The sequence below is a fragment of the Manacus vitellinus genome, unplaced genomic scaffold, assembly GCF_001715985.3.
Source record: "Manacus vitellinus isolate BGI_N305 unplaced genomic scaffold, ASM171598v3 scaffold_2_pilon, whole genome shotgun sequence".
In the NCBI taxonomy this organism is placed as follows: Eukaryota; Metazoa; Chordata; class Aves; order Passeriformes; family Pipridae; genus Manacus; species Manacus vitellinus.
The window spans coordinates 3,302,253-3,325,762 of record NW_021940208.1 but is presented as its reverse complement, the minus strand read 5'-3'; the positions used below and the strand labels follow the sequence as shown (position 1 = coordinate 3,325,762).

Sequence of the window (23,510 nt, the reverse complement as noted above, 5' to 3'; positions counted from 1 at the left end):
TGAATGTTTGTAACCACAGACTGTGTAATTTTACATTTGTGCTGAATCCAATCCAAGAATGATAAGAATATAACTCTCTTCTGGTAGTAAACATTGAGATAGGCTTAGAAATAGCTGAGAAGGATTAGAATCATAGAATGGTTTGGTTTGGAAAGGACCTTAAAGATCATCTAGCTACAACATCCCTGTCATGGGCAGGTTGCTCAAAGCCCCATCCAACCTGGCCTTGAACACTTCCACAACTGCTCTGGGCAACCTGTTCCAGTGCTTCACCACCCTCTGAGTACAGATTTCTTCTCTATCATCTAATCTAAACCTTTTTCAGTTTAAAAAGCAACTAGAGACCTGTCATAAAGAAGATACTTACCTGACACTTTGTCGTCATTTATAAAGGGGATGAATTTCTAAGATGGATGCAAATTTCAGAGCACTTTGCAGAGGTGAAGGACATATAATTGCAGAGAAAAAAAACAATGCAGGTACATTACTCTTGGGACACACGCTGTGTCTTACCCTCCAAGCCATATTGGCAGATCATTTTTATTGAGACATCGTTTTGGTAATTTATATCAGAGGCTGCTCACATGATTAAATTTTGCACAAATACACATATACACATGTAACACAATGGGAGGTTTAGAGGAGCAACATTGAGAAGTATTGACACATACACAAAATAAAAAAATCCTCTCACAACTGCCAATGAAGTGCCTAGCTGTACAACAAACTTCCAGCACTCACTTAACAAATGAAATGACAGAAAAGTCAACTGTTCAGGTTTTTCTGCTCTCTCCCCTGTCCTCATTTCATGATCAGTTCTCATTGCCACATACCTATCTCTGCAAGTCAGGGGATAGCCAGCAAAATCACCAGTGAGGGCTACTTCACAGACACATTTTCGTATAATTTTTGGTTCATAGAATCACAGAATATGCTGAGTTAGAAGGGACCCACAAGGATCATCAAATCAAACTCTTGGCCCTGCACAGGACCATCCCCAAGAGTCACACTCTGTGCCTGAGAGTATCATCCAAATGCTTCTTGAACTCTGTCAGGCTTGGTGTTGTGATCACTTCCCTGGGGAGCCTGTTCCAGTGCCTGTTCCAGTTCATCCTCTGGGTGAAGAACCTTTTCCTAACATCCAACCTAAACGTCCCCTGACACAACTTCAGGTCATTTCCTTGGGTCCTGTCATTGGTCACCAGAGAGAAGAGATCAGTGTCTGGCCCTCCTCTTCCCCTTACAAGGAAGTTGTAGATTGCAATGAGGTGTTGGTGCCCAGAGTGGTGCTAAAGCAAACTCAAAAAATAGTTTTTTGGCAATCATTCTCAGTCACTGCCATTTGCATGCTGTCCACACTTAGAACAAGAGAGAAGGAAGACTCAGGCATGGCACTGCAAATACATGAGGACTCTGGGATGTGCATAAGTGCTATATATGTCTACATGGAAACAAGATACATATCCCTATTAACACAGCAGTCTAAAGCTTCCTCATGAGGGGAAGCGGAGGGGCAAGCACTGACTTCTTTCGTGTAATTAGTTACAGGACCCAAGCGAATTGCCTGAAGCTGTGTCGGGGGGGTTAGGTTGGCTATTAGGAAAAGGTTCTTTACCCAGAGGGTGACTGGGCACTGGAACAGGCTCCCCAGGGAAGTGGTCACAGCATCAAGCCTGACAGGGTTCAAGAAGCATTTGGACAACATTTTCATGCACATGGTGTGATTCCTGAGGCTGTTCTGTGCAGGGTCAGGAGTTGGACTTGGTGATCCTTGTGGGTTTATAAAGTTCTGGTTGGGATGGACCCCAATATGCACAAGGCAAGACCTAGCCTGATCTATAATCGTGTAGTTTATCATCACATAAAGATATCCTGTAACGCTGCGTAGCATGGTTTGCAAAAGCAACTGATGAGTTTTACACAAGTTTTGGGGGCCCAGTGTAAGGATCTAGATTTACTGCGGGGAAAAACACAAACAAAACAACAGCAACAAAACCCTGTACTCTGAGACTCTCCAAGAAAATGGTAAATTCTTGTCTAGGAGGCATAGGTATTTAACTGATTCTAAAGTAACCTAAGTTATAATATGCTTGTTACACATTTCTTTGTGTATTTAGGCACAAAACAGCACTGAAGCAACAATTATACTTAATAGAAATGTTGTTCAAAGTTTGGAAAATCTGAATTTTTTGCAGAATTCTGAATTTTTCTGTGTAAGTCATTTAAAAGCAAATGTGCTTATAATAATTATTTTTGGCACTTAATTTTATAACTGCTAAAAGGAGTTGTTGCTTGAGTTAGTCTCAGATGTTTCCTTTGAAAATTGCAAAGGGAATTAGAAAGTCACTAGAAAGTACTTTGAGATATCTAATAACAAACTTTGCTGAAAGGTGACCTATGCCAGACTTCTAAGTCCATGCTTAAGCTACAAAATACGATTATACTGAATTTTATGAGGAATGATCAGTCACATAACTCAAATCAGGATATTTCTATTTCAGAGCTTAATTTTGAGCACCTGGCTTGGAAAACATTGACCATGATATTGCTGAAACCATCTTCAAGCCTGAAACCAGGGGAGAAAATGACTTCTCTTCAAGATACCAGAGCTTCTAAAAGAAGATGAATTCTCAGATAAAAATATATGGAAATTTTAACTTCGTAGATAAATAAAGTAACATCTTTAAACACTTCACATGAACTGTGGTTAATATTTAATTAAAAAAATTCTATTTATTTCAGCTTTCACTTAATTCTCTAATTTATCTATTATAGGCATGAGAGGATAAAATCAAAGATACATTGTAACTTTAGTGCATTTTTCTATCATGTAAAGGTTCCCTTACTCAAAATTAGTATTGAAAATAGGGGTTTTTTTAAGCTGACATGACATATGGCATTCTTTCAATGACTCTGCAGTTAATTAAGTATTTTTAATAAGTCTGCAGTGAAGTATTGAGATTGACAATGAAGTCTAAATCTGATTCTTATTTCTTTTGTCAACTGCCATCTTAACAGCCTTGAAAAGGAAGTAATGTAAGAATGACATAGATCAGGATAATGGAAATAGGGGAATTTATTGTAGAAGTAGCTCAGTAGTAAAGACCTTCAGAGGCATTGAATTGACTTGCTGAAAAATAGTTTTATCTCAGGCACAGCTTAGCGTGTGATCTGATGCTGTTTAACTTCTTACTTACCCTTCACATGCACTTACAATCTAAGAATGTGTGGCATATGACAGCTGTGATGAAATCTCTTGCAGGGACCCCACGCAGATCTTGAAATCTGACCCCGTGGATCCCCAGTTTCCAATGGCTGTGTGTATATGTGTGTATGTGAGCATGCATACAAGTCTACTCAATAGCATTTCTGTTCTTAATAATGCCATGGTCACCTATCCGTTAAGTGCACCTCAAATCAGTATTTTTACTTTCACTAAAGATATTACTACTCTCAGCAGGCAGAATCGGAGTTAAGAAGGCACACAGAGCAGGGCAATTATTCACTGTTGTAAGTGAAATCCTTAAAAAAGCTGTGCATGCAAGCACAGCTCTTAGGAACACCTGTGTAGATCTTCCCTCTACCTCTTTTTTTCTATTTAAATAGCGCATGCTTTATATTTAATTTATCACATTCTGCCATCATTCTCACCCATAGGTAATAAATTCAAATCAACCAACCAATTATCTAGAATTCAAGTTACAAATAAATAATTATCTTGCAATTTCCTATCTTGCCTTGAAACTCTTATTTGTTACTTTTCTACTGGAATCACAAGTTTAGGTTGTTTGTGATTTTTCCCATTTTTCTCTCCCTCCCTCAAACTAATGACTGCACTAACTTGCCTCAAGAATTATTGCAGAGAGAAACTGTTGGCCAGTGATACAGAGCTCAATTCTGACTTCATTAGTGGTTCACTTGTTGAGCTGAGGAAAGACATTTCCTATCTGCATATCACTTTCTAGGAGCTCCTTCCCAGGGACACCACAGGAGGTCAATTCACCTTGCCTTAACTTTGTCCATCCAGTCTAAGTCAGTAATTGATGTTCCCTCTATAGCTGGTGAGAAGAGACTCATCAGCAAAGGCTGAATGACCTCAGAGAGAATTACATCTCTCACCTGAGAGACCTCGGGCAAGCAGCTTAGCCAAAGGCCACATCTAGTGAAAAAAAAATTACTTTTTTTTTGTTTGTATTTACCTAGCTCTGTAATATAATTAAAAGAAAGCCCCCGTATGTGTCAAGAACTATAAACTTTTAAAATACAAATCATGAAAGACGATCCCTAACACTCACTGAGAATTTTGTGCTGACAGCAGCCACAGCACCGGGGCAAGAAAATCCCTGATATGCTGTTGTCTCCTGTGATACTTAGCAATGCTGCCATAACACCTGTCACTTTCTGTCAGACTTGCTGTCTTTCCTCAGCATGAGATTTTCAGAAGCAGGCGACAATCTCCACATCCTTTGGGAAACCTTCACCTCTTTGTATCATAGAATCAACCACAGAATCACAGAAACGTTTGGGTTGGAAAGGACCTTAAAGACCGTCTAGTTCCAACCACTCTGCCATGGGCAGGGACACCTTCCACTAGATCAGGCTGCCCAGGGCCCCATACAACCTGGCCTTGAACACTTCCAGGGATGGTGCCTCAGATGGCTCTGAGCAACTTGTGCCAGAGCCTCACCACTATTTCCTATTGCTGCTCTTTCTCCCTTGCTGAAGTTTTGCAAGCAGAGAACATGACACCAGAAATTCTCTCTTCAATTTTTCTCTTTTTAATTAAACACTGATGCAAATGCACCTTCAACTTACAGGATAGATTTGAAAGTTAGACTACTTAATTTTTTTCTCTTCAACAGATTCAAGAGTAGCTCTCCAGGAAACACCAGGAAAATAAGCTGAACACACAGGGATCATACAGAACCTATATTTTGTTATTAGTTTAAGCACATGAACATTGGTAATATTGACTATATTGTGGAATCTCATCCAGGTAATGAACTATTTTGTATTTTCAGTTGCCTCTATATGAAGTAATTCACCTGAAGGCAGAGAAAAGCAGGTTTCTAGTGGATTTCTGAATTCTAATATAATAAAACATTTTAAGTTGTTTGGATAAAAATTATTTTTGTGGAGAGTCTTCAGCATCTTTACTAGACCAATCACCCAGAGACAGTTACTAGATACCATAACAGTCTCTAACGTTGAAGTTGTGTAAGACACTACGAAGACTAGGACAGGCAGTAGCAATGAGATAGAACAGACATATTAACTGTAAGAAAAGAAGGGAAAAAATTTGACACTGAAGGTAACTAAAAAGCAAAACGACTAATAAACTTTGTCTTTGCAAAGTGCAAAAGTCAATAAGAAGAAAAAGAGAATACATTTTAAAATAAATAGATAGAAATAAACATGAGCTTCTCAAGTCATATGATATATGAAATGATGTCACCATGAAAGAATTGAAATAGCAAAAGTATCGGTAAAATTTATTGCTTAGAAAGTAAAAATTGGAAGTAAACACAAAACTTCATTTTCATGAAATGCATTTTTTTTCCAGCTGAAAGGCACAATAAGAAATTGAAAGAAGAATGAGATTGAGAAAAGAACCACTGAAATGGGTTCAGAAATAATGCCGAGATTTTCTCTCATGCTGGTTCTAAAGTGAATTATCCCTGGGCTCCCCACTGCTCACTCAGAAGCATACCCCTTTCAAAAAGGCCAGGACACAAATCCATACATGTCTTTGCCATTGAAAGAAGGTCTTATTTTCTGAAAAAGCTGCCAGGGAAGGGCAAAACCACAGGGGAAAGGGATTTCATGTTAGTGAACTCTAAAACAAGGAAGAAAAGTGGGAAGAAATTGCAGCCCATATATAACAGCTAAATTAGCAGCTGCAAACATAACAGCTGTTGCCAAAAGAAAATCAACTCCTTATTTGAATTCTCAATAAGACTTATTTACGATTACCCTAATAAAAGAGCAAAAAGTGGAAAATACTAAACTTTAATTAATATATTGTCAAAGAAAAGTAGTTCATAAGCTCCATCATGAGGATTTAACAGATACACTTCTCCCGTGTGTATATAAATATAACTAAGCACAGAAGGCTGCATATGAACAACAAAACCTAAACCTGTACTATAAAGGAAACTTAATGAAAGAACTACAGGAAAAAAAAACCCAACCACAAAACTTCATGTTTTCACATTAAAAATGAAAAGAAGAAAAGATGGATTTTTAAAGGAAATCATGCTTCCCTGCAGTTTCCTACAGTTGACTTTGACAACTGTATATTCTTTAATGAAGAATATACTGTTCAGGAAACTTAAAGCCTGTTGATAGAAACAAGAGCCAAATACGACTGAATGAAAAAATCAGCAGTTAAACTGAAACATTCATGAAAATGGGAAATGAGAAAGCTCTGGAGTCTGTAAGGAAACAGAAAATACAATCTAGCAGACAGGGATGACTACATTAAACACAAATGAATCTGCATAAAAATATTAAGAAAATATGTCCAAAACTTGTTTCATGCATAGTGACATTTTTTGACATTTGAAAAAAAAAAGATTAGAATTCTGCTTTTTATAAAATACTCAGTGTTGTATGGATTACACTGTGTAACTCTACTGGGAACATTATCTTAAAATTTAACAGAGGAATTAAAATGTAACCTTTTGTGTCTTAGGAGAAGCCTACAAAGGCTTGACTTTACAAAAAAATTTGTAATCCCCGGTGCTTCTTCAGCTGTGGCATCTGAAGAGCCCCAAAAATATCTATCTGTGCTAGGGAAGTGCCCATGAACACAGGCAGAGTCACTTGGGGACTAGAGTTAATCTGCAGAAGAGTGGAAGCCGTGGCAAGGACAACTCATGCAAGCAGAAATGCTGTGATGTGAGAAAATAATTTGAAAGTGGATCAGGGAGACTTTTAAACCATCCTCTTCATTTTAAATATGCTTTAGGGCTTTTTACTTGAAGTAAAGATAGCATGAAACTTGCAATGAGATTATAAACTTAAAGACTTTGTTCCAACAATGTAAAAATAAAAGCAGTATATTCTAAATAGTATGCAGCAACCAGAGGCAAAAAAACTACACCTAAGGTAAAGATCTTACATGGCCACACAAGTGGGTGCTATCTTGGCACTGCTGCGTTTTCCTGAGGGTAGCAAAGTTGTATTTACTAGATGGAAAGAAATGCAGCAAATACCAATCTCAACACTTAACCCTGTATATTAAGTGCTGACATAACTTGGAACACTCAAGGATTAGTTTAATTGCCACGTATTAGTTTTGAACACACAAATATCATTTGGTACATTACATGAAGTTGTGCATTGCAGTCACACAGCCCTGTTAAACATCTTAATGTACATAGAAATCTCTGCAAAAAAGAGGTAATTCCTTGCTAAGTGAATTCCGGCATTTTTGTCGAAGCAAAATATGTTTAAATTATAAGGAGACTAATTTTGACAGCATCATCTGTCATACGATCCCTGGAAACATTCAAGGCCAGGTTGGATGGAGGCTCTAAGCAATCTTATCTAGGACAAGTATGGGAGGTATAGGCCTGGCATTTCATCAGCTAGAGAAAACAATTTACTATTCTGTAACTCCTTAAAAAGCTTCATGGGTAAATAAGGAAACAGTAGAGCTAGAGATGCCACAGTAAAAAGAGGGGTAAAAAAAGCAGCCTTTAATACTGCTATTTGAAGGAATCCTTATCTCCTGTATAGGAGAACTTTGGTGTATTATAAACTATTATCATCTGTTATCAATAAATCAGGATCTGAAATAAAAAAATCTCTGTTTTGGAATGATGCTTTTTCTCTTGTGGTATTAAGTAAAAAAAAAGGTTTGAATACAAGGGGAAACAATATATTACCATAATGTTGAGCTTGCTTGTTTATATTACTCCATCTTTCTCAATTTTTTCTAATTTAAAAAAACGGACCAAGATTCTCAACAAAATTAGCTCACTGAACTTCAACAGGAAAATCTACAAAACATACCTCTAACGTTTTTTTGCTTTTGTTAATCTTTATAGCAGTGGTATTTTCCACCTGAGGACAAGAAGAGGATTTTTCACCCCACCTGGTCAGTAGGACAGTATGTAGTGCAAGCACCTATGTGGTTGTCCTGTTCTTTCTCCTCTCCCTAACCTGCTGGCTACTGGTGGAAACTGGGTCCTCAGCATATGGGCCTTTGGTCAGATCCAGCTTGGCCGTTCCAATGTTCTTTAATATACATGCCTGAAATGTAACCCTAATATCTCGCATTCTTTGACAATTGGATACAGTGGCTTCCAGATGAAAGTCAACTGCTGTAATGCAACTTTATCCAAGTAATTAAGCTACATTGATTTTCAACAGTTGGGGAAAGGCACCTTTAACATGACTGTTCACATTTCAAAGAATAGAAGTAATCTAGATAAAGATGAATAAATACATTTTTTTATTCTCTCCATATTTTTTCTATCTTCTTAATCCCCACAGCACCTGGAAAGGTTAAATGTCTGAATCAGGAATTTATGTAACTGTTGCACCAAAACAGGAGACAAGTGTTTGTATTTTGAGGCAGGAACAGGGAATGAAAAGGGGGAAAGAGCTAAAAATTATCTATGACTACAGAGACCTGCAAAAGTGACCCCTGGATTTTTTGTCTGATATTTTCAAAAGAGCAGATCTCATGCATCTGCAGGTCAGACAAATGTGTAAGACAAGGAGTATGCTTTCATAAAAGCTGGGGCTGCTTATGAAAGTTAGGTCTGTTCCAATGCACTTTGGAGCCTCGCAGATTCAGGAGCAAAAGTACTAAAGAGTGAATTTAGCATCACAGCTATCAGATGTTTAGGTGCAGCTCTTCAAAAAATTTCCTTAGCTAATGCCTGAAAGGACAGACACTGCCTATCACAGTGTCTCTCCCTCTCATACTCTTCCTGTAGCTAAAGCTCAGCTACTCACCTCATGACAGACACAGAGCACAGCCACCAAGCAGCAGCTAACTCAAAAAGTGATAAAGCAGAAACTCTCTCACTGTAATAACTTTTTAACCTCTTCAGTGTCAGATGCACTAATCAAACTCTAATCAATGAATGTTTTTCCTGTATGCAAGCTAGTTAGAGAGCTAGTTAATTGGCTCACTTGAAAGATTTAAAGCACATGAAACTTCTAATCAGTTTAACAATTTTCCAGGGACTGTGGCGAGGCAATAGCTGCAGAGGTACTGCAATGCAGCACAGCTCAGCTTGCAGACCACTGGCACAGAACATTTTGCAAAAACCTTAGGGCTACACTTTACCCTTTCACGCTGCTGCAGGGGGGAAGGAATGTCAACATTTGAGACTAAAATAAAGCTTTTTAGCAGCTTCAGTATTCTGTCTGCTCCAATCGAAAGCTGTGTCTTTCAGGACAAGTTGTCACTATTTCAACTAAAGTTCACTTTCCTTGAAAAATATATTTCATTTTAACTGACAAAATGGTTTTTTTTCTTAACTCCTTCCATGCTGGACTATAATTTACAACTATTGCCATTAAAATCAAAATATGTTCTGAATAAAAACTCAGAAGTGTAAAATGTGTTTCCCTGTGTGATATATATATTCCAATTTTAATTTCTACTTAATTTTTTTATTAGGGACACACTGTTCCACCCTAAGACTATTTTCCAGGCTCAAGTTTTTATTTTGTACTGGCTTCATATCTGTACATGTTTTAAAAGAGATCTGAGAGTTGCTAAGCTGGAAGAAAAGTTAAAATGCTTCCAAGAATATTAAAATTTGGAGTGCAAAGCTAAACATAAATGATAGGTTCCTATTCTATTTCTGTTCTAAGTAGCTTTTGGTCCTCAAATTCTGTTTAACTTAATATCAACCATGTGCGGAAGATCTGAGCTTTGTGTGGATATAAAAGGTTATCTTTCTCAAGCCTGCAAGGGCTAGTTAGTGTAGACTGAGTATATCCCTAAACCTCCATATGAACTATATCCACAATGAAAATTAAGAGATCATCATGCTTAACTTTACTTGATCTCCATTCACACAGTACATGTGTACATAATATACAGCACGCAAGTTATTTTCCATTTTTAAAATAAAAGTAAGGAATCACTCAAAAAGCCCAGAGTTATGGCTGCTTTTCCTAAATACATACTACTGAGTTCTGATTTTTTAATTTTTTTGTGATTTGTTTTCTTCTTGCTCTTAATATTCTTTCCATAATTTTGTTCATGGAATTCGCATTTCTGTTGGGATTTTCATACTTCTGTTTTCTCTTCTATTTCTCAGAGATATGAGGGAAACAAAGGTTGTGAGTGTAAATGAGGAAAACAGAGACTGAAGAGCAAAAGAACTGAGGAGCTGGTTCTTCATTTTTTATACTATCCCGTTTATTTCCACTCCTTCGCATGAAATCACCTCTTGTATCTTTTATTCTCTCTTTGTTCACAGTATCTGTGCTCTTTTACAGAATTTTCACCAAGACTATTTTGTTCTGAGGGACAGGCACCATGGTTCAGCTGAGCACCATCAGCAACCACAGGTCTGACAGCATTTTTAAAAAATGTGATGCTATTCTGTCTAATCTGAGCTCATCTCTGCATGTGTGTATTACAGATAGGATGAGAAAACGAAGTGCCATAATATCGAGGGGAAAATCTATTTGATGGCAAGCACTAGGGGTTTTTTTGCAGGAGTTACCATTCTCATGAGATTTGCTGTGAAATCTCTACATATAAATGTGAGGGGAGATCATACGAGGCTTAGATGAACTTCTGTTAGAAACAGGAAAGGGACATTTAAACTTTGAAAGTTGTTTCTATGCTATTTACCTAATTTTCTTTCCACAGCATAGCATGATATTTAGTTTTGGAGAAAGTGCCAAGACAAATGTGCTGTAAGCTTTTCTTTACTGCACAAAAGCAAAATTACTGGAGCATAAGCTTTTTCTACTCACAATTTTAATTACTAAACATAGGCTGGCTTAGAGTATAGACTGGCACTTATATCATCATCACTTAATACCTGAAATATCAATAGCTAAAGGTTTCATTGAAAGTTTTTGTTTGCAACAACATCTAAAGGCTGGAAATAATCTGGAAAAGATAAAAAAATGTACTGGTAATATTTGTAGTGGCTATTCTTGGATGTCCCCAAAAAACCTGAAGCTGTAGTAACAACAGCTCAGACCTTCCAGTGTGAAAATGGAAGAATCAAGCTACAGGCCTACTTCGCTTATGTATTTTATAAGTTTTAGAAGTGTTTTAAAGTGAGAAGCCCCTGTGGGAAGCAAAGGTGTACAATTTTAAGACTCTATTTTATGACAATGTTCCAATATATGCAAAAAGACGAGATACTGTAAATACAAAATTGGGTATAAATTTCAAAGAAAGGACAAAAGGAGTTCTGCAACACCTTTAGAATAAAAGAAATATTTATCCTTTTATGAAGTGTGTTTGTCTTTTGGTGTGACCTATAAATCCCTAAATAATTCTCTGTGAGGGTTACTTAAATAATTATTTAGAAATTGATTCATCTTTTTTTTTACTGTTAGGGACTTTTTAATAAAAAGATATTAATTTCACATCTGATTTATACAGTTTGCATTAACCAGCACCTCACATTAAAATTAAATACTTCAGCAGTAAGATAACACATGTGGACAACTACTGAGTATACTGTCACTACCTTTAAAGATTCCATCATTTACTGTAAAAAGGTTAACTTTTGGGCCCTGTTCTTCACAAGCTTCACTCTATGTGTTTTGAGCTATTTGGCTGAAACAGAAAACTGGCTTTGCTTTACTAACAAGAAATCAGGCAGTCGGGACTAGTCTGCCCTCAACAGGGTTTTTGGTGAATGGAGGAATGTCAGAGGAAAAATGGAATAAATATGCAACATAATAGTTGATGGATTTCATCAGCATCATTTGAATTGCATGTTCACCAAAACTGAATCTGACACAGTATAAAGCTTCTAAAATGTAGGGTAAAAGTATGTCTACTAAAAGTTCAATTATAATGGGGAAAAGCTGTCAAGCACTGTACTTTTTTGTGTATTAACAATATCATAGAACAACTGTGAAATGCCAGTGATAGCTGCAAGTACTCAGACACCATGGTGATAATTGCAGTATAAAATCACCAGACAGCAAACAAGACTGCCGGAACTAATAGGAACATGGTTCATTCAGAATCCAGTGCCGATAGCTATCTGTAATGGAATTGCTTTTCAATACTTTTTCTTTGAAATAACTCTGATTGTTACTTAAGTATTTTGGTATTAATATGTTCAATTTATTTAAATAAAGATAGACACTTTAAATTTCATTTGCTCTTATCTGTGCATTTCTTAGTATTGTCTAATTTATTCTGTTTGGTGACTCAAGTGCAGATAAACTAATAAATGGATACTCGATTCCAGATCCAAAGCACAATTTTACATTTGACTAAAATAGCAGCTGTTTTTCTCATTGTGTGCTATCATCACGATCCAGAGAAACAAAAGAAAGTATTATATGGGATAAATTCTGGCAGTACTAATTCATCTTTCCTGAAAGAAACCTGACTCGATGAGCAGGTTATTAGAGCTATTGTTTCACCTGAGGCCTACATGTGTCCTAGGGTGGGCACAATCAGGTAGAATCAACAGCTTATGTTAACAGGTCATAGCAGGACTTGTGAATTGAGCTAGAATTTTTTACTGAAAACCGATAACACGATGCCAGCAAGTTTTCACAGACACTTGTACTTGCTGAATTAATCTGGCAAGACTTCCAAAGTAACAATGACTGCAAAGGAAAACCATCTTTAGTTCCCATCAGAAAGTAATATTCATCTCACAAATTCCTTGAGAACCTCAGATAGTCATTTGAGTCACTGCTTATGGACAGCAAGAAGGAGTTCTGCCCTTTAATTCTGGACTCCAAATTAATCAGTGACTACTTCTTTCCACTAAAACTAGCTTAATCACTAGAAAGCTAAATATTAGACAGGAAAATTTGGATGAGATACATCCCACCTTAAATAACTGACATTTTGCTCAATTTCCTGTTGATGCTTTTATTTAGAAAGCTGTCATTTTCTCTAATAAGTACTTGTTATCCAGATATAATTGCCCTGAAGGTACAAGGAAACTGTCATCCAAAAGTAATAGTGGGAAGCTCTCTACATTCTGCAGGAAGCATTTATCTTTTGCTTCAGTCAGATTAGAATTAATGTCCTGTTACCTTGTGTTTCTGTTCTTTCTTAAACTATCTTTTGCACTACCTGTCTCCAGGAGGAGAATAGAAGAGAACATAAAATAAGCACTAACGAGAATATAATGATTAACAAGTGTTGATTATTGTCTTATTATATCCACATTTAAAGATAGCTCTTATAGTTGCATAAAATACTTCTAAAAGCCAAGTCTGTGACAAAAATAATTCTATTTCCTTTAGATAGAATTGTCACATTAATTTTCATTCCAGACGATTGCTGATGATAGCTGGGAAACTCACTCTCTACAACAGCCTCATCCTGTTAAATGAGTGGCTTCAAAGTATTTCTCTTTTACCATATGTCTTTAAGTCTGTTATTTTACTTACCCTCTGGCTGGTATTGTGCTATGATTGTTACCGTCTGCCCGGCTCCTTTGAGCGCAGCTGCAGCCTGCTCGTGGGTAGCACCTCGAAGATCAATACCATTCACCTACAGATGCAAGGAAAAAAACAGCTCTGAGTAGTTCAACATTAGACAGAAAGACAGAAGTGGGTTTTTTCTGTAAATATCTAGCAGATGTAAAGGCCAGATTGCCCAGATGCAACAGCAAAAGTACAAAATCACAAACGCTGAGAGGATATTACCTATGACTGCCCATGAAGATATGCACTACTACCATACACATCATAGTTTGACTATGGTTATCCATGCATATTCTTTGACCACTATTTTTGGGGGTTTCCTGCTCCACTGAGTTAATATTTTTTGTTATCTCTTCATCAATCAATATCATTTAACATACAATATCAAAAGATAAATTTTCCATGGTGCTTGAAGGGCACTGTGGAATACTGCGAGCAAGGAAATCGCTCCTTCAGCCAAACTCTGCAAGCCCAGTCAGTAGCATCAGGGAAACCTGGAGGTATATAGAGCTTGTCTTACAAAAGCTGCTGGTTGGAGAACTTTCAGAGCAAAAACGCCACCTACTATTTTCTGTTAATGCAACTGCTCCTACTATTGCCTAGCAATATCCTCATATCTTGCACATGAGAGCAATAAAGTTATCAGATACAGCTTCCCCAAAACTGCCTGTTTAACATTCACAGATCTTTCCATAGGGTTCTGTTTTCCTAATAATTTTTTGCTGCATAAACAATGGAAGTGGAACAAAGTAGAACGAAGTAGGTAATACACCCCTAAAACTCGGGTGCAGTTTCAGAACTCTGATTTGTATTTGTGATGTTATATGTTTTGTCGGTAGTATCCCAAGGAAGAGATAGAATTCATATACAGAATTATTAACTGCTCCAATAACTTGAATCTTGCTTTCCAGTGAGAATGTTACTGTCTGGCTATACTGAAGTGTGTGAGATTTCCTTTATTTATTTATGTATTTATTTATTTATGTATTTATCTGTCCTTCCTCTCACTTCTACAGGTTTCCGCTTCATAACATTTTAGTGAAGAACAGGAAACTTTTGACATGTGACAAACTCAGCAGGACAGAAATCCATTTCTGTTTGTTCAAGAAAAGAAAAAAAGAAAGGAAATAAAGGTCAAGGAAGGAAAGCAAACCATTCCAAAGATTTAACAGGCAAACACATCAAAACACAAGACCCAAAATATTGCAACTATTCGTATCTATCAACTACTGTCAGAAGATGGCTAAGCCTATATTGAAAACATGGGGTTTATTTTATTTAAATTTTAACAACTTTTTAAGGCTTACAAAAATAAATCTGATTCCATAGAACTTTAGAAATAACAGCTATGAAGTCTGCTATGAATACATTCATTTTGATCCATAACATTTAGAAACTGGTCCATCTTAATTTGATTCTTTCTTCATATTTAAGAGAATGTGATGTTTTGGGAACACAATTATTATTTACCATAGAATCACAAGAGTCATAGAATAGTTTGGGTTCTTTAAAGGCCCTCCACTATGAGCAGGGACATCTTCAACTAAATCATACTGCTCAGATCCCCCACCAATCTGACCTTAAATGTTTCCAGGCATGGGGCATCCAACGCTGGGTAACCTGTGCCAGTGTCTCACCACCCTCATCACAAAAAGTTTCCTGCATATTTGCATGACAAAATCTAGTCCTTACTCGTATGTGAAAGACATTTAGACCATTACTCTTAGAAAAACTAATTTGTGTTAGCAATAATATTAAGCTCAGGCAATTAAGCCACAGTTTCTGATCCAGCAGACTACATGATACTGTAGAACTGTTGACTGTACAAAGAAATTCTAAGCGTAGGGCAAATATAATATAATAAACATCATAATTTGTCTATACACAAGAGTCCTCAGTTGTCCCATCTCCATGTTTGAAAGCAATGACTGTTTTAGTGGCTGGAGGAAACTTTTAAAAAAAAGAGCCAAACGTTCAAAAACTTTCATCAAAGTTGTGCACATAAACCCCTGGGAAAAACTCACTGAAATTCAGTCAAGGAATGTAGCCCCTTAGAGGGCAATAATTAAGTGAATTCTAAAAAAAAAAAGAAGACAATCAGAGCTTTCGTAGCCATAAAATTTATTTTTATGTACAACAGTGAAAATATCTAAAGAGGAAGATTATGTCAATTAGAACGTAGTTTGCAACCTCTGTGGAGAATACCAGCTTCCTGAAAGGAACATAGTTTAGGCTACTGCTCTAGAAAAAAAGGTCCTGTGCCCTATTTTTACTCAGTGATGGTGCTATGACACTTGATACTGCACTGCATTGGGCACAGATGTACCAGCACTACAATTACTCAGTAACTCAGCACTATATTCACAGTTTTGTGGAAGTCTGAACAGAATCCTTAAATTTAGGAAGCACGGTGTCTATATCATGCCATAAAGGAAACATCGGCCTTGATTCTGTGTCTCTGAATAAGAAAATTTTGAAGCCATGGAACCTTTCCTTTAATAGAGAGCTTAGTTTTTATCTATGTGCTTTTCCCATTCATAACTGGAGTTTGAGAGAGTCCCAAGAAAGAAGAAGAAAAGCTTAAAGAACACTCCTGAGCTCCTGAGCCCCTGGGTTTGGGAGATGTATATAGGTGATGTCACCCAGTCAGCATTAGAAAGTTCCAAGAAAAAAAAAAAGATTAATTTTGTTTAGGCTTAAGCTTGAAGACTGCAGTCTTCAGAACACAAACCTTTCTTAAGCAATGTAGGGAAACACTGTGGTCTGTAAGAGTTGTGTTAATAGTACAGAAGCTTTAAAAACCATTAATACATGACAATAATCTCTCTATAGACAAAAGGTGATGATGTATGAAAGAATAAGGAAATCACATGCTTATTCTCCTTCTCCTCTGAGAAGCAATAGTTCTATGTATATGTGAGCTAATAAGTAAAATTCTAATAATGCATCAAGACTATAAATATAAGACAGGAATTTCACTGAAGTTGTTTTCACTTTTCCACAGAAAAACAAGAAGCCCCTGAAATAGCAGCTGGCTACTTTCTGCCCTTTGCACCTTTGTTCTAGATGAAATGATTGCCTAAGGTGCAAACACAACACATTGTAATGAATGAATTTCTCTGAAATTAATTTCACTTTTCTGTTGGGACATAGTTGGGGATGGACACTTGAGGAGGACTTACAGATCTGAGTGGGTGAAATCAAAAAAGCAAGAAAAGAAATGTCAGAGAGAAAAATAACACATAAATTCTATCTTTTGCAAGTTTTATCTAGATGATAACCAAACTAGACAAACCAGATTAAGTAATATCGAACAGATAAATGATCTGACTACATTAGGTTGTCAAAACAGTGATCTCTCTCTTGAAGATGCAGAGCTGAAGAAAAAACTCAAATAATCATTGCCAAATAGGTATGCGGAAGTCTGTTTACATGTTATTTTCCTCACCAACAGTGACAGATTCTCACTGTAGAATAATAGGTGTTAAATTTAGAAATTACTCATAACCTACTCTGACTTTGTAAAGAACAAGAAGAGTGGATGATATCTTGATTTCTGGGTATCTTTTCCCAATATTTAAAAGCATATTCATGTAGCAACATTAAATCTTGATGAAAGGCACCATTAATTTATATGTTTTAATCAAATTTTTACCATTGGAACAAAATGAACAAGAATTCTCAAAGAATAAAACAAATAATACTCTGTCTTGCCTCTTCCTCCAAACCAATGTCTTATTATAGTGTCCTATAATAATGTGTGCAGTGATATTATTTCACTGCAAATTGTTAAATCTGGTTTCAATTACTGCTTTCAATTAATTTAATTTATATTATGAATAATCAATAAAAGGACGTAAAAAAAACCTACAGAAAAAGTTGCAAGTGTGGACAGAAGAGTTTAATATATATCAAAGGTGGGGGGTTTTTTGTTGCTGTTTGTTTGTTGGGGGTTTTTTTTTGTTGTTTTGTTTGGTTTTTTTCTTTTTTTTTTTTTCCTATTATAAATGGGCTCACTTCCCTTAAGAAGGATTATACAATAAGCAAAGTAGCTGTTCTGAGCTTGAGTGCACAGCCCTGATGTCCTGGCCCAGAATGAACTTGACTGCACAATTTCTGATGCTTAACTTCAAAATGAATTTGACATAATGGAAATAAGAAGAGCCTGCAGCTTATACAGATGTCTGTCTCTTCTGCATGTTGTGGCAAAAAGGAGTTCCAAAGCTTACAAACAAAGAGAAGAGCCGCAATAGAAGACTGTAGTTGAAAAATACAGTCAAAACTAAACTAAAATGGAGAAAAAGACGCAACTATAGTTCACAGTAATTACACTAATTGCCTTTGCATTCATTGACTCAAAATAAAGCATGACCTACTTCAGCTATACTGAATCACAGTTGAAATGAAAGATAAGATTTACTTTTGCATAGATCAGACTTTTCTAAAATTGGAAGAGTTATATTTCCTTTAAAATATTTGAGTAGCTTATACTAGCACAAATTAGTTGTATCCTAAATGGACTTGCTACAGTCTGACTGTCTTCCATTGGAATTGTGAGCATGATTTGTATGTAGGTCAAATAGAGGGTGGCAGAATAATTTGGTTTATTTAGCAACTTCTGTATTCAATCCACCTTATTTTGTGGTTGTACAGTGATTAAATGAACACTTGGAATGTCTTGTTGAGTTGGAAAAGGAAGGAAAAACATCTCCCTTCCCTGGGGAAGAAACATAAAGGATTTCTTTTCATTTATTCTTTCAGTTGTCACTGACATAGGATGATGCTTTTATACAGTAAATTAAATGGTGAAGAAAACGTATTTTTTTACCCTGGAACAAACTATAGAGCAGAGTTTTCAAATTGTGTCTAAATTCTTTTATTTGTTGAACTCATAAAACAAGAGCTTTTGGCACTTGAAAAAGCAAACAGAAGTCTGAATAAAGACAACCATTTACCACCAGAATTCCCACTGTTTGCATTAAGAGAAGATACAAAGAACACTATTTATCTGTCTTAACTTTACCCATCAACTTGAGTATTCTCAAGCATATTAATAAGAGATGAGAGGAAAGCTGAGCCATGTTCTCCAGCAGTCCTGCTTGGTCATTGGAAATGGAATACAGAGTATCAACCCCTAGGTGATGAAAGCATGGTCTTCCAGCAAGACAGGGAACACTGGAAAAATGGACATTAGGGATGATCTCCCCTGGACATGTCTAAGGAAGACCTTCCTCACAAGCAGGTGGCATAATCATTCTACACAACAGTCCACACAACTCTTGACAACTGATACAGTCCATCAAAAAGTACAATAATTCTAAGAAACAAGGGCATGTCGCCAAAGTACAGCCCTTGAGCAACGATCTTCTTCAGCTAAGACAGACCAGCTTTGTGCAAAACAAAGGCCACACATCCAACCTGAGGCCAAGGCTCTGCCTGGTTCTGCTGGAAGAGCTGTGGAAGTAGGGCAGACTCTGTGCCACGGACACTCCAGGACATATCTGCGGGGGTGGCACCCAGCAGGTGGAAATACCAATATGGGAGAGCCTTGCTGCTGAAGAAAGTGTTTAGAAATAGAAAGAAAGGGGAAATGCACAGGGGACTAGAGTCTTCACTCTCCAGTTTAGCTTCTGTTAAATTTTCGGGCTTGCTTTATTGCTTTTCTCTCACTTTTCTCACTTATCCTGATCTGTTCTGTGCCTACCCTTTCTTCTGGTTAGTTAGAACTGTTAGAACTGCAGCACACAGAAGCACAGCAGTTTTCTCATTCTGAACTCCACTGAAAACACAGTGTTTTCACTGGAGAAAAGCTTATCTGCTTTTCTCCATACCCAGCATCCTCATTCTCTCTTTTCATGGGCCAGCAATTTCAGTGACCTTTTCAATTTTCCTTGTCTGGCTACCTTAGAGTTATGATTTTTGCCTCTAGTAAGCTGGTCTTTATGCTCCGATGAGCTGGATGTTCTAGAGGCAAAGTCTTCTCTCTGTGGAAAACAAGAACCACTGTGGGGGTGCAACCTACATCATGTCTTTTACTGCCAGGAACTTTAATAAGGCAGCTAAACCAAAAGAAAGAGGTATCAAAGTAGTTTTGAAGCAGAAAGAAAATATTATGTAATTGAAGATGTGTCTTGCACACACTCTCATTTGCAGTAGGAACCAACAAGTTTTACGACTCACCAGACCACATGAATCATTCCAAATGGTACCTATTAAGCCTTTAACCATAAGCAAAGACTTACAGAAACTGTACAGAAACTCTTCTGATACAAGATCTGCTTCCCATGTAATTGTAGCTTTTGTGAATGATGCCAGATTAACAAACTTTGAGACTGAAATAATTTCCCTGAAGAGTTCACTGCAGTGACAGCTTAAGAGACATTTCCCCTCAGTTCCATCAGAATTTCTTAAAACTACCTTTAATAAATAAAACTAGTTTAAGAAATAAATGACAGCTTTTGAAAAGGACACATAGGCTCACTGAATGTACATGAAACTTATTTCATTTGGGTCACTAAATAGCTATGAGCTTGTTCAACTACCAACTTGAACTGGATGTGATCCAGCAACAACAAGGTGATCAATGGCATTTTGTCACATTACTAAATGGTAAAGTCTAGACAGAGGCACATGTACTTTTTGCATATAAAGCCAACTAGTATTACCAATGAAAAATACCTATTGGAGTAGTGTACTCACTAATAACCAAGACCAATATTTATTAACTAATTTTAAAATAAATATAAATATTATTTTTCATTAGTTTCATATATGAAACACTCATCCATCAAAAAAAAATACTTAGTAAGTAAGAATATTCATTATTGTTAAAATGGAGAGGTCATAATTAGCTCTTAAATTAAAATCTAATTGCTGCTTTTTTATCTTCCCTTCTCCTGCATGGTCACTCAAACAACATTATATTTCTGGTACCATCTAATTTCATGTATCTCATGACAGTGTCATTTTTTCAAGCCTTCATACATTCCATCTCCTTTGTAGTTCCTGCTCTCTTCCTCCTCAGAGTTGATAAAATACCTAACTGTCCCTCCTCTCTCCTACAGCTTTTACTTTACATGACTGTTACTTCCATTTACTTTCCTGCCTTTTTGAAATATTCCTCTTCCTCCCTAGTTCTGTTTTCAGCATTTGGATTTCCTTGTCTCCTGTTCTCATCTGGAGTAATTTAGACAGTTCCCTATTAGTAGCACTTATTTCATATACCTTGGTTTCACACAGCTCTAAAAGGTATTTTTCCTTCCAGTGTATGGATATGGCTAAACCAGCATTGCTCAGTTTTGCTCATAATACTGCAGGGTTCTTGCTTCACATTTGAATTTCAAAGGATGGTATAAGCAAAAGTAATGATTGAAATTCTCCTAATTCTGAAATGAGATAAAGGTTTCCATTTTAACAAGTTCCTTATATCTCAGAGATGATAAGAACTTAATTTCAGCTGAAGTCAATAAACAATGGGTACTTGGGAACTGAAATAAAAAGGTAAAACAATTTCAGAGGCTGCTTAGAGACAGAAGGACATTGGTGGTTTATCTGAACACGAGCACTGAGTTAGTGGTGAATTCAAAAACTGACATCCCTGCCTTGATCTCTGCTTGATAGGTTTTTACATATTTCCACATCCAGAGAATATGGCGTTGTGGCCTGTGAGAGGTGAGATGGCCACAGCTTGTGCCATGCCAAATCTATACTGAATTCAACCCAGGGGCCATGAGACAATGAATATGGCTGAAAGTAGACTGAGAGCTGTGTCACCAGGTGAAGGAGTGGTGGGAAAAAGTGAAGAGGCTACATAGCATTCAAGCAAATGAGCAAGAGACAGATCGATTATTTTTGGAGATGATACAGTCTCAAGACTCTTGTAGTGGAGAAGCAGGTGGACTCAGAACCCTGCTGGGTAATTAGTCAAAGGACTGTTAGTCAAGGGTCTGTTAAAGATGAAGGCTGGACGCTGGTCACTGCATATACCGGGAGAATGGTTCCTCCTCCTCAGAATCGGACAAGTAGCAGTGGCACCTTCTACACCAGGTATGAAGCTCTGGAACTAGAACTTCAGGCAACCCAGGATGTATGTACAGACTGGGGAATGAGATGCTGGAAAGCAGTTCCATGGAAAGGGACTTGGGGTCCTGGTCAAGAGCAAGTTGAATATGAGTCAGTAGTGCCCTGGCAGCCAGGAGGGGCAATCGTGTCCTGGGGGGCATCAGGCAAAGCATTACCAACTGATCAACAGAGGGGATTGTCCCGCTCTGCTCTGCACTGGTGAGGCCTCCCTTGAACATTGTGTGCAATTTTGGGCACTACAATATAAGAAAGATATTAACCTATTAGAGAGCATCCAAAGGAAGGCAACAACCATGGTGAAGGGCCTTGAGGGGAAACTGTATGAGGAACTTAGGTCACTTGGTCTGTTCAGCCTGGAGAAGGGGAGACTGAGGGGAGACCTCATCCCAGTCTACACCTTCCTCATGAGAAGAGGAGGGCCAGACACTGATCTCTTCTCTGTGGTGACCAGTGACAGGACCCAAGGATATGGCCTGAAGTTGTGTTAGAGGAAGTTTAGGTTTGATATTAGGAAAAGGTTCTTCACCCAGAGGGTGGGTGGGCACTGGAACTCCCCAGGGAAGTGATCACAGCACCAAGCCTGACAGAGTTCAAGAAGCATTTGAATGATACTCTCAGGCACATGGTGTGACTCTTGGGGAGGGTTCTATGCAGGGTCAGGAGATGGACTGCATGATTCTTGTTGGTCCCTTTCAACTCTGATTCTGTGACCCTGTGACTTACTGGAATCTTCAGCTCTAGATAAAGAAAGTGTTCAGAGCTCACATTTTGTATTAAAACTCCTTGAATCACAACATTCATAGTTTATTTGTGGCTCTGTAGATAAGGATTATACGACACAGATACTTTGAATAGAAAATGTTCTGCACTCTCAAATAAACCATGCTTTTTATAAACAGTGGAAAGGAAATAGCTTTTGTATTCTTTAAGTGATTTTGCTTTTGGTATTGTCTGGTGGTTTGCTTGTTCAGATACAGTGCATATCTATCTTATATTTTTTTCCAAGGGATCTCGAAATTCTCCTCCCACAGATTATTGCAGATATCCCTCCAATATCTTATTTAATGGATGGCCAATTTCTATTGCTTTGCAGCTCATGTCATATGATAATTTTTTTAATCACTCAGAAACCCAAAACTGACTGGGTAGTAGAGCGGAATGATTCCTGGAGTCTAGTTTATTTGAGTACAGGGCAAAGGTCCAGCCTGGAGCAAATCTCTGAATGAATAAAGCTCAGAGATTGTAGCCACTTTGTCCAGCAGTAGCAGTTTTGCTTTCAATTTTTTGTTTTGAGGCTGGCAGTAAGGCGACACTGAGGGGTGTAAAGCTCATTCCAAGTCTTCAGTGTATCAGATGTGACATAATTCTGTTTGACAGTGTTAAACCAAAATTTGCCAAGTCAGAATGTTTAAACTCAGTGTAAATTCCTCTTTAAACTATAAGGAGCTGAAGAGCAAGCAGTGTGGCATCAGATCATTTCTACTCACTTAGGCAATTGTAAAATGAATGTTTTAGAGACAACTGATGATTTCATCACAGTAAAAATATGCATCCCCTTAGTCTAGGCAAATTTACTAGCTTTGCATGACACAGAACTGACAGGTCTGATAGCTAGCATTTTTGGGCAAAAAAGACATATCCTATTTTTGAGAACTGCTAGTATAATTTATTTTCTGATTATTATAATTTATAATTTATTAACTTCTGATCGTTAATTTAGGAACCAGTTACTGAATCAAGGCAATTGTTATGTTATGTTATGGATTGCAGAAAAATAGGGGTGAGGGTGGTGGGGAGAGAGA

At 37.2% G+C, this 23,510-nt stretch overlaps 1 protein-coding gene across 8 annotated transcripts in view; it reads right to left on the bottom strand.

Annotated features, from left to right (window-relative positions):
• The window catches only part of DLG2 (discs large MAGUK scaffold protein 2), a 999,038-nt gene that overhangs the window by 193,162 nt on the left and 782,366 nt on the right, over positions 1-23,510 (bottom strand). For all 8 annotated transcript variants that reach the window (XM_018071067.2, XM_025894987.2, XM_018071060.1 and 5 more), the window contains one exon: positions 13,591-13,693. In XM_018071067.2, the coding sequence (XP_017926556.1) occupies positions 13,591-13,693 (103 nt within the window). The remainder of the gene's footprint in view (positions 1-13,590; positions 13,694-23,510) is intronic.